The sequence below is a fragment of the Phocoena sinus genome, chromosome 15 (genome assembly GCF_008692025.1).
Source record: "Phocoena sinus isolate mPhoSin1 chromosome 15, mPhoSin1.pri, whole genome shotgun sequence".
Taxonomy (NCBI): domain Eukaryota; kingdom Metazoa; phylum Chordata; class Mammalia; order Artiodactyla; family Phocoenidae; genus Phocoena; species Phocoena sinus.
The window spans coordinates 64,765,824-64,783,235 of NC_045777.1; the positions used below are offsets into that span (position 1 = coordinate 64,765,824).

The 17,412-nt window shown below is 43.1% G+C and overlaps 1 protein-coding gene across 4 annotated transcripts; it reads right to left on the reverse strand.

The window, feature by feature from the left end:
* Positions 1 to 597: 597 nt before the first annotated feature.
* COQ7 (coenzyme Q7, hydroxylase) lies at positions 598 to 16,157 on the reverse strand. 4 transcript variants are annotated; one of them, XR_004345917.1, is made up of 8 exons: positions 16,010 to 16,157; positions 10,145 to 10,323; positions 8,877 to 8,991; positions 7,868 to 8,007; positions 7,159 to 7,227; positions 6,648 to 6,726; positions 1,560 to 1,663; positions 598 to 1,125 (listed from the first exon to the last, which is right to left on the reverse strand). XR_004345917.1 is itself a non-coding variant. In XM_032606339.1 (7 exons), the coding sequence occupies exons 1-6, from the start codon at positions 16,080 to 16,082 to the stop codon at positions 6,649 to 6,651; spliced, it is 654 nt and encodes a 217-aa protein (XP_032462230.1). In that variant the 5' UTR covers positions 16,083 to 16,157; the 3' UTR covers positions 600 to 1,125; position 6,648. The 4 variants fall into 4 exon arrangements, 3 of the variants coding, with proteins under 3 accessions (XP_032462230.1, XP_032462231.1, XP_032462228.1); XM_032606339.1 differs by lacking the exon at positions 1,560 to 1,663 and having other exon boundaries at positions 600 to 1,125; XM_032606340.1 differs by lacking the exon at positions 598 to 1,125 and having other exon boundaries at positions 1,490 to 1,663.
* Between the last annotated feature and the right edge of the window lie 1,255 nt (positions 16,158 to 17,412).

The following is a 17,412-nucleotide window of genomic DNA, read 5'->3' on the forward strand; positions in this document are numbered from 1 at the left end:
CCCCAAATTCTGCATTTCTAACATGCTCCCAGGTGATACCACTGCTATTGGTCTGTGGGCCACTTCTATTTTTTAATTTAATTTTGGCTGCGTTGGGCCTTCGTTGCTATGCGTGGGCTTTCTCTAGTTGCGGCGGGTCGGGGCTGCTCTTCGTTGCAGTGCATGGGCTTCTCATTGTAGTGGCTTCTCTTGTTGCAGAGCACGGGCTCTAGGCATGTGGGCTTCAGTAGTTGTGGCACGTGGGCTCAGTAGTTGTGGCTCCTGGGCTCTAGAGCACAGGCTCAGCAGCTGTGGTGCACGGGCTTCGTTGCTCTGCGGCATCTTCCCGGACCAGGGCTCGAACCCGTGTCCCCTGCATTGGCAGGTGGATTTTTTTTTTTTTTTTTTTTTTTTTTTGCGGTACACGGGCCTCTCACCGCTGCGGCCTCTCCCGTTGTGGAGCACAGGCTCCAGACGCGCAGGCCCAGCGGCCATGGCCCACAGGCCCAGCCGCTCCGCGGCATGCGGGATCCTCCCAGACCGGGGCACAAACCCGCGTCCCCTGCATCGGCAGGCGGACTCCCAACCACTGCGCCACCAGGGAAGCCCGGCAGGTGGATTCTTAACCACTGCACCACCAGGGAAGCCCTGTGGACCACTTCTGAGTAGAGAGGGAATCAAAAACATGCAAAGAACTATAGCTCAGATCACTTCTTTGGAATTGCACTGCTTGCATGAATAATATCCTTTGTCATCCTGGCATGATCTCTGGATGGTGTCCCATTTTAAAATCACATTTCCTCTGAAAGATCAGAGCAGTAAAGTAAGAGAAAGACAAGATTACCTTGTTAATACACGAGGACAAGCTGTAATGGAATTAAAAACAATCAAAGAGGGATTCAGAAAATCTCTCTGGCCTTGTTCTAGAAGATTTCAGAAGCATAAAACATCAGACATCAATTCTGAAGGGGATGCCAAGCAAACAGCAGCAAATCTGGGCTTTTAATAAGGGTTGAACAAAGTCCCTTCACAGGACTAAGACTCCTGACTGCAATACTTACAAAATGAGCTTTGATACAGGAAGGTAAGAAACAGCACCAGCACCTCAGAAGATCAAGGCTTCCACATGCTCTGCTGGCTTGAAGGCTGTACGTTAAAGAAATTGTTTCCCCATTCAACAGCCTGGACTGAATTTCCTTTCAAATATAGCATGAAACTACAAATCCTGTATTTTTTTTATTGCTATCATCCATACCATTCATACCATAAAATTCACCATTTAAAAGCCTACGTTCCAGTGGTTTTTAGTATATTCACAGGTCCATCACCACCATCTAATTCTAGAACATTCAACACCCCAAAAAGAAACCCAAAATCCATTAGCAGCTCCTCCCCATTCCCCCCATCTCTTGAAGTCCTAGGCCACCACTAGTTTATTTTCTGTCTCTGGATTTGCCTGTTCTGGACATTTCATATAAATGGACTCATACAATATATGGCCTTTTGTGTCCAGCTCCCTTCACTTAGCATGTTTTTAAAAAATTATTACTGTAAAATATACATAACATTTACTGTCTTACCATTTTCATGTGTAGAGTTCAGTGGCATTAAGCACATTCACATTGTTGCGTAACTATGGCCACCATCCATCTCCAGAACTATTTTCACCTTCCATACTGAAACCCTGTAACCAAACATCACGTTTTTAAAGTTCCTCAACGTTACAGCATGTATCAGTACTCCCTTCCTTCTTATGGATGAATAATATTCCTCAGTGTTACAGCACGTATCAGTACATGCTGATATACTCAGCATATACTCATGTTACAGCATGTATCAGTACTTCCTTCCTTCTTATGGATGAATATTCCATCGTATGAATATACCACATTTAGTTTATTGATTCATCAGCTAATGGACATTTGGGTTGTTTCTACTTTCTGGCTATTATGAACAATGTTACTGTGAATATTCATGTACCACTACCTATTTGAACACATTTTCATTTCTTTTGAGTTTATACCTAGGAGAGGAGTTAACTGTACCATGGTAATTCTATGTGTAACTAACTGAGGAAGCGCCGGACTATTTTCCAAAGGGGCTGCACCATTTTACATTCCCATCAGCAGTGTATGAGAGCTCCAGTTTCCCCACGTCCTCACCGACACTTGTTTCTTTCCATCTTTTTGACTGTAGCCATCCTAGTGGGTGTAAAGTGGTATCTCATTGTGGTTTTCTGTAATGATGTTGAGCATGTTTTTCAAATGCTTATTGGCCATTTGTGTATCTTCTTTGGAGACATGTCCATTTGCCTGTTTTTAATTAGACTATCTGTCTTATTGTTGAGTTGTAAGAGTTCTTTATATATTCTAGATATAAATCCCTTATCAGATATATGATTTGCAAATATCCTCTCTTGTTCTGTTGGTGGTCTTCTCACTTTCATGATAGTGTTCTTCCAAAAACAAAAGTTTTTATTTTGATGAAGTCCACTTTATTTTTTTCTTTCATTGCCTGTGCTTTTGGTGTCGTATCTAGAGAACTGGTGCCTAATCCAAGGTCACAAAGATTTACCCTTATGTTTTCGTGTAAGAGCTTTCGTGGTCCATTCTGAGTTAATTTTTCTATATGCTGTGAAGTACAGCTCTAAAGTCATTCTTTTGCATGTGGATTCACATGCAAAACTCCAGCCTCTAATTTTGAAATCATCAGCAGGAAACGTAGAGAATGGCCTTCCTTTGGTTTCCTGGTAGCATTTCCCCCCAACCCCCGGCCCCACCACCCAGCTGAAAGATTCTGTTTTATAGCAAAACAATTTGTACAGACCAGGGGGCCAGGGGCCCAGCTCAGCATCTTCTCAATCAATCTCCACTGAATTTTGCTGACATGCACAGAGGAGTAGTTCTGAATTACTAGTTATCTAAAGATGACTTCTAGTAAGGGAGAGCAATTTCTTCATTCAATCCCATCAACAACTAGTTATTGAGTGCCCATTATGTGTCAGTGATTAAAACAGAGACTTCTGCCCTACAGAGCTTACATTCTTGTGGGGAGAAACAGACAAAAAAACATAGCAAGTACATTATATAATATGCTAGAAGGCAGTAAGTGCTGTGGGGGAAAAGTGCAGAGCAGAGCAGAGTAAGGGGGATGAGGCATGTGGCGGGGTGGGGTCTGCAATTTTGAAAAAGGGGTCCTTTCAAAAGTGACATTTGAACAAAATATTAGGAGTTAGTGAGGGATTTGACCATGCAGATATCTGGGGGAAAGGATTCCAGGCAGAGGGAACAGCCACTGCAAAGGCCACAAGGCCGAAGCATGCCTTGGCATTTCAAGGAATAGGAAGGGGGCCGGCGTGACCAGAGCAGATTGAGGAAGGGGAACTGGTCAGAGAAGGCCAGATCACGTAGGTCTCGTAAACCATTTTAGGGACTGTGACTTTTATTCTGTGGTAACTGGGGAAAGCCACTGGGAGGGTCTAAGCTGAGCAGCATTGTGACCTGACTTACGGTTCAAAGGGTCATTCCGGCTGCTGGGCTGAGAATGGATTGTGGGAGGACAAGGGTAAGAAGAACAGTTAGAGTGCTTCTAAAATAATCTAGGTAAGAGATGGGGTGGGAGGGACCTGAGTGGCAGCAGTTGAGACAGTGAAGAGGATGTGGTAGAACCTGAAGAACGTCCTGGTTGATGGGACTGTAATAGAGGCAGGTGTCAAAGGTGACTGTAGAGCTTTTGGCCTGAGGACCCGAAGGATGGAGTTGCCGTTCCCTGTGATGGGAAGGCCACTGGGGAAGCAGGACTGGGGGAGGGGAGGCAGGGAGCTCAGCTTGGGGTGTGTGGAGCTTGGGATTCTCTTGACTTCCAAGTGGAGGGATCTTGTAGGCAGATGGATATTTGAAAATGAGAAACCTGGACTGGAGATACAACTGTGAAGGAGTCAGCCACAGGCAGGATGAGATACCAAGAAAAAGATGATGGACAGAACAGAGCCAGGGACCACACTCTGGGAAACTCTGGCGCTGAGATCCAGAGGAGAAGAGGAACAGCCATGGAGGCCATTTTCCTACCAGTTTGGTAGCTACTTATGTACGTTTTGTCCCTCCCTCCCTTTAAATGGGTACCTACTATGTACCAGGAACCGGAAAAGATGTTTAGCCCTCAATAAACTCATAGTCTTTACGGGAAAGACATAAAATGCACATTTATAACATAATGGAGATACAGGCAATAACTGAGTAGGAAACTTGGCTTTTCAGTTGTTAACCAACTACACTAACTATACTACAGACATCTGTTTGTAACCTAGCACAAGAGTTGGGAATTCAGTTGTCTTCAGCGCTTCCCTCCCATGTTTAATTATTATCGGAAGATTGATTCACTTGATCCCATAAGATTAAATTCATGTTCTGTCTAGGAAAAAAGAGGTTGTAGAGGACTAGTCCACACTATCCCGGTGTCACAGTCCTTCAAAACAGGACCCACTGCGGCGAGTCGGCCCATCACGAGGTACTGATTAAACACAGGGCGCTGGGTGGGAGACAAAGACCCAGTGACGTGATTCTTCTCCACGAGAAGCTGACAATCTAGTCCAGGGGTCCCCAGCCCTGACCCACCACAGAATCGCCTGGGAGCTTTCGAAACCATTCTGATCCTGGGCCCCACGCTAATTCAGTCAGAATTTTTTCTTCACAACCTGAAAAATTCTAAAATGCTCTTCAGGACATTCTAATGTGCAGTCAGAGAAAAGAATACCACTGATCTAGGTTTTTTCATAAATTTAACAATCTGAAAATCATAGAAGATTTCAACAAAGTATGAAAGTTATAGTCTGTTTTGGCCCATTCTTTTGGGAACAGACCTAAAGGAAATGATTATGATTCAACTTCACAAATAATCCACAATTTAGTATATTCTCTGATGGAAGTAACCTGCTCTAAACCCACAATTCACAATAAAAACAATGTCAGTCGACAAAGGATTAATCTCCAAAATTTACAAGCAGCTCATGCAGCTCAATAACATAAAAACAAACAACCCAATCCAAAAATGGGCAGAAGACCTAAATAGACAATTCTCCAAAGAAGATACACAGACTGCCAACAAACACATGAAAGGATGCTCAACATCATTAATCATTAGAGAAATGCAAATCAAAACTACAATGAGATATCATCTCACACCAGTCAGAATGGCCATCATCAAAAAATCTAGAAACAATAAATGCTGGAGAGGGTGTGGAGAAAAGGGAACACTCTTGCACTGTTGGTGGGAATGTGAATTGGTTCAGCCACTATGGAGAACAGTATGGAGGTTCCTTAAAAAACTACAAATAGAACTACCATATGACCCAGCAATCCCACTACTGGGCATATACCCTGAGAAAACCAAAATTCAAAAAGAGTCATGTACCAAAATGTTCACTGCAGCTCTATTTACAATAGCCCGGAGATGGAAACAACCTGAGTGTCCATCATCGGATGAATGGATAAAGATGATGTGGCACATATATACAATGGAATATTACTCAGCCATAAAAAGAAACGAAATTGAGCTATTTGTAATGAGGTGGATAGACCTAGAGTCTGTCATACAGAGTGAAGTAAGTCAGAAAGAAAAAGACAAATACCGTATGCTAACACATATATATGGAATTTAAGAAAAAAAAATGTCATGAAGAACCTAGGGGTAAGACAGGAATAAAGACACAGACCTACTGGAGAACGGACTTGAGGATATGGGGAGGGGGAAGGGTGAGCTGTGACAGGGCGAGAGAGAGTCATGGACATATATACACTACCAAACGTAAGGTAGATAGCTAGTGGGAAGCAGCCGCATGGCACAGGGATATCAGCTTGGTGCTTTGTGACTGCATGGAGGGGTGGGATGGGGAGGGTGGGAGGGAGGGAGACGCGGGGCAGGGGGGAAGAGATATGGGAACATGTGTATATGTATAACTGATTCACTTTGTTATAAAGCAGAAACTAACACACCATTGTAAAGCAATTATACCCCAATAAAGATGTTAAAAAAAAAAACCAATGTCAGTCAGTCTTCCGCTTACCTGATGGGCTCAGCAGTCTTGCTTGGTCAATCTTAAACATCATTGTGTTTTAAATTACTTTGTGTTACCAGTAAACTCTTTTTTTTTTCTCTTGAAGATTTCTGTTACTTTCTTAATGATTCATTCTTAATGCTTTATGAAAAAATTAACTACAGACCAAACAAGGACCAGCTTGTTTTGCTATAATCTGAATGCACCTGGTGAACTGTCAGCCTTATGGCCATAAAGCAGCACAGAGAAAAATCAACACTGGAGGGGCTTCCCTGGTGGCGCAGTGGTTGAGAGTCCACCTGCCAATGCAGGGGACATGGGTTCGTGCCCCAGTCCAGGAAGATCCCACATGCTGCGGAGCGGCTGGGGCCGTGAGCCATGGCCGCTGGGCCTGCGCGTTCGGAGCCCGTGCTCCACAACGGGAAAGGCCACAACGGTGAGAGGCCCACATACCGCAAAAAAAAAAAAAAAATCAACACTGGAGAATTTTATTAACAAAAAAACCTCTCGCAGTTTATTAACAAATTCACAGAACAGTAACTGTACGTTTCCTTTTCTGCTATTGTCACTTGTTAAATTACTATCATCGTTTATACACAAGGAACAGTGGACATACTTTACAGTCTTTCTGATAAATATATTGCCACGCTGCATCCAGCCTGGATAACACTCTTCAGAACAGCGTACGCTGGAGCCTGTTAAAAACAACAACAATAAGCAAAGCAAAGAAACCTGCTCTATGTTCACCTTCAGTTGTAAGGTACAGGCCCGGCATGGCAGGGTTGGGACTTCTCTGGATAAGTAATGAGATCTAAGAAACAATTTATTTTAATTGGGAAAAAAAAAAACCTATTCAAAAGATTGGAATGCCTCTGCTGCATCCAAAACGTTTGACCCAACTGGTTTCTCACCTGAGAGGGAGAAAGTGCTGGGTCAAAGGATAAGGAAGAGAAGCAAGAAATAAGATTCCCAGTTGGGAGGAAGGCATTTGCTGGCTTTCTGTCAAGCAATGTATTGGTTCTCTTTGTCTGACAGCCACTTTGTATCTTTCTGGGAACAGAAACCTTCCCATCCCTCATCCTTCCAAATAAGGTCACCACAAGCAAACAGTAAAGGGGGGTCCCCACCAGTTCTGCGTCGTGTTCGAGGCCTATGTCATGGTGCTCAAGCTCTTCATCCCGAAATTTCCTTATCACCTGATTAAGGAAAAAGAAATGGAAGCAAGTCAGCCTACCAGCTCCCTGCTGTTCTGACTTATTTTGGAGACTAAAGCCTCATATTATCATCTAAGACACAGGTAGGCAAACTTTTCCTACAAAGGGCCAGAGTCAGTACTTCAAGCTTTTGGGGCTGTAAGGTCCCTGTCACAACAACTCAACTCTTCCATCGTAGAGGGGACAGCAGCCATGGACATGTAGACAGATGGGTGCAGCTGTGTTCCAACAAAACTTTATTTACAGAAACAGGTGGTTGGCCACTGACTTAGCTTCAAAAAAATTAAACAGTTCCCTTATTTGCTGTAGAAAATTTCTGAGGATATTTATTTATTTAATCTGAAGGGTTTGTACTCATGGCATTTGCTCAGAATCTATCAATGATCCGGAAGCAGAGAGAATACAGGTCTGGGCTCAGGAAACACGGGTTTCAGTCCTAGCTCTGCCCAAGCACGTGACAGGGCATTCGGCTTCAGCTGCCTCAGTTTGCTTGCTTTTAAAATGAGGTGCTGCCCTAGGTTTCCGAGGCATCACAATTCCCTAACACTCTATTTTGTTCCTCTTACCAAACTGCATATCTGCCCTTCCCCCCCAGCAGCCCCTTCCAGAGCGAGTCAAATACCTGAAGAAGCTCTTCATACTTTTCAGGCTCCTTCTCCATCAGCATCCTGATCTGGTTGTTGTAGTGGTGTGCTATGGACTCTTCCACAGCAACTGTGCAGGCCATTGCGCCCTCCTTCCCAAGCAGGGCAGTTCCCGCACCTGGAATTGTCAGACCCAGAAGGCAAAGGATGGGGCTGATACCACTGGGGATGGAGATCAGCTGAGGTCAGGGTTTGTCACCTGGGCACCCTGGACTCTGGGGCTGGATAATTCCTTGTTGTGGGGGAATGTCCTGAACACTGTGGGCTGTTTAACAGCACCCTTGGCCTTTACCCACTAGGTGCCAGTGGCATCCCCAGTTGTGACAACCAAAAATGTCTTTAGATGTTGCCAAGCATCCTCAGGAGCAACTTGCCCCCCTAGAAAACCACAGTTTTAGGTGGTACCAGATCACAGTGTTAAACCCTGAATCACATAGTAAGAATGTTCTTTTTTCAATGCTTTTTCAAACCTTCCGATTATGGCAGGAGTGAGTCTTCACTGAGGGTGAGTGTGTTTTGGGTTCCGCTATACCACTGATTCCCCCCGCCACCCTTCTTTTTTTGGCCGTGCCTCGTGGCTTGCGGGATCTTAGTTCCCCGACCAGGGATTGAACCCAGGCAGTGAAAGCGCCGAGTCCTAACCACTGGACCATCAGGGAATTCCCTGACTCTCCCTTTTTAAGAGTGAGCAGATCTCAGGTTTAGAACCTTCATCAAGGAACACCATCTGGCTACAATTGAATTGCTCTAGCTTTTTTCCTCTCTGTTGTATTTATTTTCACTGTACCTTCTATTTATAAAAGTTCTGATTTTAAGATTCTATCTTAAATAAATGTAAGCCAAAAAAAGTCAATTTAACTTCAGAAAAATATTAAGTAAATTAAAAGGTTGTAAGAGGACACAGCAAGAATTGCAGAAGTGGTTATTTAATGATTCAATCACCCCAGATCCCTAAGCTCACACAGGCTCTTCTGGACAGACACATACCCAGTGCAAAGCCCAGCACATTCCAAAAGGGCATCAGAATGGTTGGCCGCACCCTGAATGCAACCATCAACTCATTGAACTTTTTCAAGTGGTCCTTTTCTTGATCCCACATTTTCTGTAAGAAACATAAAAACAAAGACATGCAAGCAATTCCACAGAGACCACCTGCTATATACCAAGGAAACTAATGCCCTGTCCATGTGTGGTAAAGGAAGCAAAACGGGCAAAATGATGAGAACTGCTATTTCTCCCATTCCCCTTGAATTGTCGAAGAAAAACCCTAAACATCAGGCTACGGAGAAGAGAGTGACAGCAAACCAAAAGATGCATCTGTAATCTTAATTCCAGAGAAGCCGACCCCGAACCATGGTGCCAGAAGAAGCTCCTCCGACCCACAACGCGCCTATTCAAGGACAAGAGTGCGCACCCAAAAGAAATGAGATGTTTAGCCCATTTCAAAATCAGAAGGGCAGAATATTACATTTTATATAAGCTCCTTTCAGAGAGCCAGAAATGTATCATTTACATCAAAGAAAAAAGGGAGAATGATTATAAGAGCTAACACTTAAGAGTATGTCCTATAGCCAAGTACTGTCAAATAGCTTTACATACGTAATTAACTTAATCTGCACAACTGCTTTGTGAAGGACAAACTTATTATCCTCATTTTACAGACGAAGAAAGTGAGGCACAGAGAGGTTAAGTAACTTGCCCAAGGGCTCAGAGCAGGCAATTTAACATGTGCTAAGTGTCTATTACATGCCAGGCATGGTATTAGCCAGCTCTACACCAGCTCATTTATTCTTCACCAAAACCTCATGAGGTGTTAACAGCTCATTTTGCAGATATGGAAATGGAGAGGTCATGTGACTTCCCCCAGGTCACACCGGGAGACAGCTGGAATGTGAACCTTTATAGTCTGTGTGACTATAAAGCCCAGGCCCGACCGTCTGCCTCTCAATATAAAATATCTCCACTGGCCTCCACTATGGGCGGGACCACGTCTCACAACTGGCGCTTTTACTTAACGCTGACTCTCAGCCCTTTTCTATCCCCCGCACCGCCCCCCACCAAGATATTTTAATACTACAGATGTACTGTATGTGTTTATGTACTAAATGTATGTGCTTGATAAATAAATAATAATATGCTTCTTACTCCTCCATCCCCACCTGCACAACCAATTCTTGCTTGCCTGGGGACAACAGTATCTCCCTTGAGAAGGCATGACCCAATGCGATTCATTACTCAGATAAAGAGGCGCCCACCTGAATGACCGGCCCGATGCTCGTCCGACCCAGGATGGCCATCTGCCCTGCGTAGATGCGGTTCGCTCCATATTCACCTGCATGATCCACCCGGATTATTCGATCCACAGCTGCCCGACTGATATTGTCTAAGGTCACTCCCGAACTGCAAAATCTGACACTGATTCTTCTTCCATAAGCTGCAACGCAAGTGTTTACTCTCCATTACTCTCGGGTAAAACTGAGTTGTTTCCTTCATAGACAGAAAAAGAGGCACCTTAGAGCAAAGGTCACAAATAAGCTCCCCATAGGTGGGGTACGCCCACGGGTGTATTCTGTTTAATCTGCAATGGTTTTTGTTTTGTTTTTTGAAGTAAATTAGTTACCAATATTTAAAACATAGAAGATTTTAACTGAAGATCTGGACTCTGGCTTCAATCTAAGTGTATGATGATCTAGAAATACTGATCCTGTCTTCTCACCAGGCAGTTAACGTGGTAGCTGCCTCTAGATGGGCATGGTTCTCCAGTCCACTCACTCGTGCCGGCTTGCTCTGCTCCCAACCCTGGCTGTACAGAACCCCTAGGGAGCTCTCAAAAGCACGGATGCTCCTCCCCAGTTGATCTCTGGGAGGGGGACACAGATGTTTTTGAAAAGTTCTGTGCACAAATCCTCTCTGCAGCCAAGGTTACAAACTGTAGATTTAATTTCTCCTAAAAATATCCGCACCCGTGGGCATCTGACTTTGAGAATTTAGCCTTGGAGCTTAGGTTTCATCTCATTATGGTACTTAATTCAACTGAACTCTTCTTGCTTTCAAAATATAAATTCTTCAGGATAGATTAGATTTTGTCTTTTAAAAAAATCTCCAAACAGTAACACCTTGACTGTAATCTCTGAGGCTTACATTAGGGCATTCCCCAAGTTCTATCCCCTAAGAGAAGAGTTTTGTAACATGTTTAGATGTATAAGGTATTATCAACTCATTTTGAAGATATGGAGATAGAGACTCAGAGAGACCATTTAGTTTGGAATGTGAACTTTGACCTGTATTGATATCATCTTGAGATGTGTTTCAAGGCTCTTATGTATGACTACTGTGTGTTTAATAGATACTTCTTTTCATTTAGGCTAACTTGAACACCCACACAATGTGCAGAAAGTTTCGTTTTGGATACATCTATAGTTTGTTTGTTTTTCCATTAAAAAAGGCTTGAGTGCTTTGGACACAGTGATGGGGTAGGCCTGATGAAATATGAGGGAGTTCTGCATTTGAACTTTTCAGGCAGGGGATTTTAAATGACTAAACAAAAGAGCAGTGGATATTAGGGGTCCGAAGCATGGTGACCCAGCTGTGATCCAGTCTTCCACATATAACCTGCTCCATCTCACCGAGCATATTTGACTCAAGAAACTGGATGGAGTCCAAGTTCTGCCAGGTGTAAGGTACCACTCAGATCTGTGCCATCAGACAGTGGGTTACTGTGGTCCGTGGCCATGTTTTTATGTGGAGACTAATTTGAGACATTTGACAAAGTCAAGGTAACCTGTCTCAAGTTTTTGCCTCCAAGTCCAAGGACTGGTGCTTCCATTGGTCTGGCCTCCTTATAGAAAGATGGGGCCCAATTAAAATTGAAAACGATGAGATGACTCTATTTTTTAAAGTAATCTTGTTTGCTTGTTCTTTTATTTTGTTACTCCCATCCAGAAACGTGTTAATGGGAAAGAACTTTAAAGACAACTCAATACTCTTTTTTTTGGCCGCTCCCCATGGCTTGCGGGATCTTAGTTCCCCGACCAGGGATTGAACCCAGGCCCTCGGTAGTGAAAGCGCCAAGTCCTAACCATTGGACCATTGGGAAATCCCTCAATACTCATTTTTAAGAAACCACTTACTGAGAAATAGCAAGGGGCTGAGTGCACAGGATGAGGGTGAGTTCAAACGCACATCTGACTTCTGATGGGGAGAATTATATTTCTATTAAAAACATACTTGAATTTTCCCTAGCACTGCAACACTCTTCCAGATTCAGGCACCTAATAAATGCTTTTTGGGAGTATGTGTGGAGGGTGGGGTATTGTAATATTTACTATTTCTATCTTTTCATAATCTTTGCAAGGTCTCTTTAAAAAGTATGGGATGGACACTCCTGGATTGGAAAAATTAATATTATTTAAATGGCCAAACTACCCAGAACAATCTACAGACTTAATGTGATCCCTATCAAATTACCCACGGCCATTTTCACAGAACTAGAACGAATAATCCTAAAATTTATATGGAACCATAAACGACCCAGAATTGCCAAAGCAATCCTGAGGATAAAGGACAAAGCTGGTGGCATAACCCTCCCAGACTTCAGACAATATTACAAGGCTACAGTAATCAAAACAGTGTGGTACTGGCACAAAAATAGACATATGGATCAATGGAATAGAATAGAGAGCCCAGAAATAAACCCACACACCTATGGCCAATTAATCTTTGCCAATTAATATACAATGGAGAAAAGACAGTCTCTTCAGCAAGTGGTGTTGGGAAAGCTGGACAGCCAAATGTAAATCAATGCAGTTAGAACACACCCTCACACCATACACAAAAACCAACTCAAACTGGCTTAAAAACTTACATATTAAGACATGACACCATAAAACTCCTAGAAGAGAACATAGGCAAAACATTCTCAGACATAAATCACACCAATGTTTTCTTAGGCCAGCCTCCCAAGGCAATAGAAATAAAAGCAAAAATAAACAATGGGACCTAATCAAACTTATAAGCTTTTGCACAGCAAAGGAAACCATAAACAAAATGAAAAGACAACCTACGGACTGGGAGAAAATATTTGCAAACAATGCAACCCACAAGGGCTTAATTTCCAAAATAACAAACAGTTCATACAGCTCAATAACAAAAAAACAAACAACCCAATCAAAAAATGGGCGGAAGTCTTAGACACTTCTCCAAAGAAGACAAACAGATGGCCAACAGACACATGAAAAGGTGCTCAACATTGCTAATTAGAAAAATTCAAATCAAAACTACAATGAGATACCACCTTACACCCGTCAGAATGGCCATTAAAAAGTCTACAAATGGGCTTCCCTGGTGGCGCAGTGGTTGAGAGTCCGCCTGCCGATGCAGGGGACACGGGTTCGTGCCCCGGTCCGGGAAGATCCCACATGCCGCGGAGCGGCTAGGCCTGTGAACCATGGCTGCTGAGCCTGTGCGTCCGGAGCCTGTGCTCCGCAATGGGAGCGGCCACAACAGTGAGAGGCCCGCGTACCACAAAAAAAAAAAAAAAAAAAAAAAGTCTACAAATAACAAATGCTGGAGAGGGTGTGGAGAAAAGGGAACCCTAACTGGTGCGGCCACTATGGAGAACAATATGGAGGTTCCTCAAAAAACTAAAAACAGAGTTGCCATATGATCCAGCAATCCCACTCCTGGGCATATATCTGGACAAAACTCTAATTCGAAAAGATACATGCACCCCAATGTTCACAGCAGCACTATTTACAACAGCCAAGACATGGAAGCAACCTAAATGCCCATCGACAGATGAATGGATAAAGACCTATACACACACACACACACACACACACACACACACACACACACAATGGAATACTCTTCAGCCATAAAAGAGTGAAATAATGCCATCTGTAGCAACATGGATGGACCTAGAGATTATCATACTAAGTGATGTAAGACAGAGAAAGACAAATACCATATGATATCACTTATATGTGGAATCTAAAATGTGAAATTATTAAGAAATTAACATGAACTTAAGAAACAGACTCACAGACATAGAAAACAAACTTATGGTGACCAAAGGGGAAAGGGGGTGGGGGCGGGATAAATTAGGAGTTTGGGATTAGCAGATACAAACTACTATATTAAACAACAAGGTCCTACTATATAGCACAAGGAACTATATTCAATATCCTATAATAAACCATAATGGAAAAGGAAAAAAAAAGTACAGTATGGATCACAGATGGGCAAAACATTATTTATAAAAATCTCCTTTACCAATATAGGAGATTTTTCTCTATTTGTAACCACTTTAAAATAGTAGAAATTACATTCTGAAATTCACCACATGGTCATTAGTGTTATCTCTAGATATTGGGGTTGACATACTAAATTTCTTCCTACTCCTTTTCTCTATTTTTAGTTTTTCTACAGAGAACATTATTGCTATTATTATTTCCACTTTACTGTTAGTGAGAACGTACATTGGTGCAAATTGGTTTCTTAAGGGGAGGGTTGGGAAGGGAAGATTTAGCAACATATTTCTACAGTATGGATCACAGATGGGGCACAGAGCTAGAGCCAGAAAATACATATCCTGTCTCTAACACAGACCTTAGACAATTCAGAATTGCCATTTCTTACATATAAAATTGGGAATGATCAGGTTATTTCCTTTTTAAGGGAAAACATGCAATAATAAAACCTTTCTTAATGAGTTATCATGAAGGTAAAATGAGATACAGGAAGCAAAGTAACTCTTTAAATGAAAAAGAATGATTCTTATTCTGGTATTGGCTCAACTAAGGAGCATTAAAAATCATGTTCAACAGTCCTCTGAGTTTTGCCTGCACTGTCACACACTTTAAAATAAAACTGAGAAATAATATATAAAATTGAGGCCCAGAGCTAGAAGCTCTCAAATGCATCATTTTATATTCATGTTTTCCCAAAATGTGAAACACATACCTATGATGGTACCTAGGAGGTTTCATGTGGTTTATAGGAAGACCTTAAGTGGCTATGAACATGCATTAAATAACACCCATGTTTTTCAGCAAGAGTTATTCTCTTCCAATTTTTTTGTCTTCATCAAGGAGATGGTCTCAGTTTACAGCTGACACATCTTAAACATCTTCCTAACACTTGCTAACCTCCCTTTCTTACCAGAAAGAAAGATGATCTTGGGTTCAAGCCTTGGTAGGCAACAGTATCTAACACAATAACTTCTTGTTTTCAGCGTATTTATTTTTTATGATTACTTTTCTTGGGACAGGCGATACTGGTTTTCTGTTTACCATAAGGATCTAGTTTCCGTGAAATTACTTAATTTAAAATGGGACACGGTTTAGGGAAAAAAAAAAAACCTTTAGTAATCAAAATACAAGTGGTATTGCTATAAGGCAAAAGTCGTCAAGGTGGTACACGAATGATTTAACTTTGAGAAAATGACCTCACAATTTTCTGAGGCACCTCGGATGAAATGAGGAAAGGAGGAGCCAGGATCCAGGCCTAAGTCTCCCTACTCCCAATTCGATACTCCTTCCAATACCCTGGTGCCTCTCAAACTTGCAAATGCACACGAATCATTCGAAGGTCTTGTTAAAATACTGACATAGCGATCCAGTAGGTCAGGGGAGGGACCTGAGAATCCGCGTTTCTAACAAGCTCCGGGGTGAGGGGTGGAGGTGTCGGGGGCAAGCGGACGCTGCTGGTCGTAGGACTACCTACGAGGCCCTGAGCAAAGGCTACGAGGAGGACACCCCCCACCCCCCCCCCCGTCCCCAGGACACTAAATTTTTAAGGTCGCCAACTGTCCTCAGTCCGGAACGCCGACCACACCTGCAGTGACGTCACGTAACAGGTGCGCAATTAGGTCATCCTCAATGCGCCGACCCGGAACCGGCACTCCAGACGGTCACTGCGGAAAACCACCCCACTTCCCGCCCGGCGGACCCGCGGCGCACTACTGGCTTAGCCCCGCTTTTCCAGCCGCTCAGTCGCGCTCCGTCGCAGCCCTGTGACGTAGTGAACGTCTTCCCCGTGACCTCTCCGACCCAAGCCTCAGGAGAAAATTCCCTGGCTCGCCGGCACGGGGCGGGGCCACGGTAATGCTCCCCCTTTACCTGAGAGGGACCTCGGGGCGCCCGTGCGCAGCTGCCACAGACAGCAAGCCGCAGCCGCCCGGGTGTAGCTCATTGCCGCGGCAACAGGGGAACCACTTCTTGAACAGAGCAACCGTGCCCTTGGCGCAGACTGATGACGCACGGCCGACGTAAGGCAGATAAGACCCGCTCTTGCCTCGGTGGAAACGCCCTGGGCCACCTGCTTCCACTCGATTGGTTGGAAACGTCAAATGAAAAGATTCTATTGGATGCGATCACTATCAATCACTCAGACCGACCGGGTAAAGGGTTGCCATGGAGATGAGAATGCTAAATTGTTCTTTCAAAGATCCCGACGGGGTAAAGATTACTCTACTCAGTTCCTGGGAAGGAGGACCATGAAGGAATTGTTTACTGGCATAGCCATTGTGTTTTATGCTTTACCAATATAGGAGATTTTTCTCTATTTGTAACCACTTTAAAATAGTAGAAATTACATTCTGAAATTCACCACATGGTCATTAGTGTTATCTCTAGGTATTGGGGTTGACATACTAAATTTCTTCCTACTCCTTTTCTCTATTTTTAGTTTTTCTACGGAGAACATTTATTATTGCTATTATTATTTCCACTTTTCTGTTAGTGAGAACGTACATTGGCGCAAATTGGTTTCTTAAGGGAAGGGTTGGGAAGGGAAGGTTTAGCAACAAATTATTTCTTACTTTTAAGTCTATATCCAATCTGACAATGTAGACTCATCAATTTTAACAAATGTATCACTCTGGTGGGGGAGTCGGTGCATGTGTGGAGGCAGGGGGTATATGGGAAATCTCTGTACCTTCCTCAATTTTGCTGTGAACCTAAAATTGCTGTAAAAAATAGTCTTAAGAAAAAAAATTTTGGACACTTAAAAAAATGCATATCCACTGATACAACAATCCTACTTCTAGGAATCTATGGAACAGAAATAATTTTTCGAATGTGTAATGTATATGAGGGCAAAAAATCAAAGGTGCATACCTGAAAGGATGTACAGCAAAACGTTTAATAATGGCAACTTCAAGGGGTTGGGATAGTGAGAAGGGGGCTTTCATTTTTTTACTTTACACCCTTGGATTATACATATATATATATATATATATATATATATATATATATATACCTCTTTATTAGAGTATAATTGCTTCACAATGCTGTGTTAGTTTCTGTTGTACGACAAAGTGAATCAGCCATATGCATACATATATCCCCATATCCCCTCCCTCCCACCCTCCCTATTCCACCCCTCTAGATCGTCGCAAATCACTGAGCTGATCTCCCTGTGCTATGCAGCTGCTTCCCACTAGCTATCTTACGTTTGGAAGTGTATATGTGTCGACGCTACTCTCACTTCACCCCAGCTTCCCCCTCCCCCAGCCCCCCCC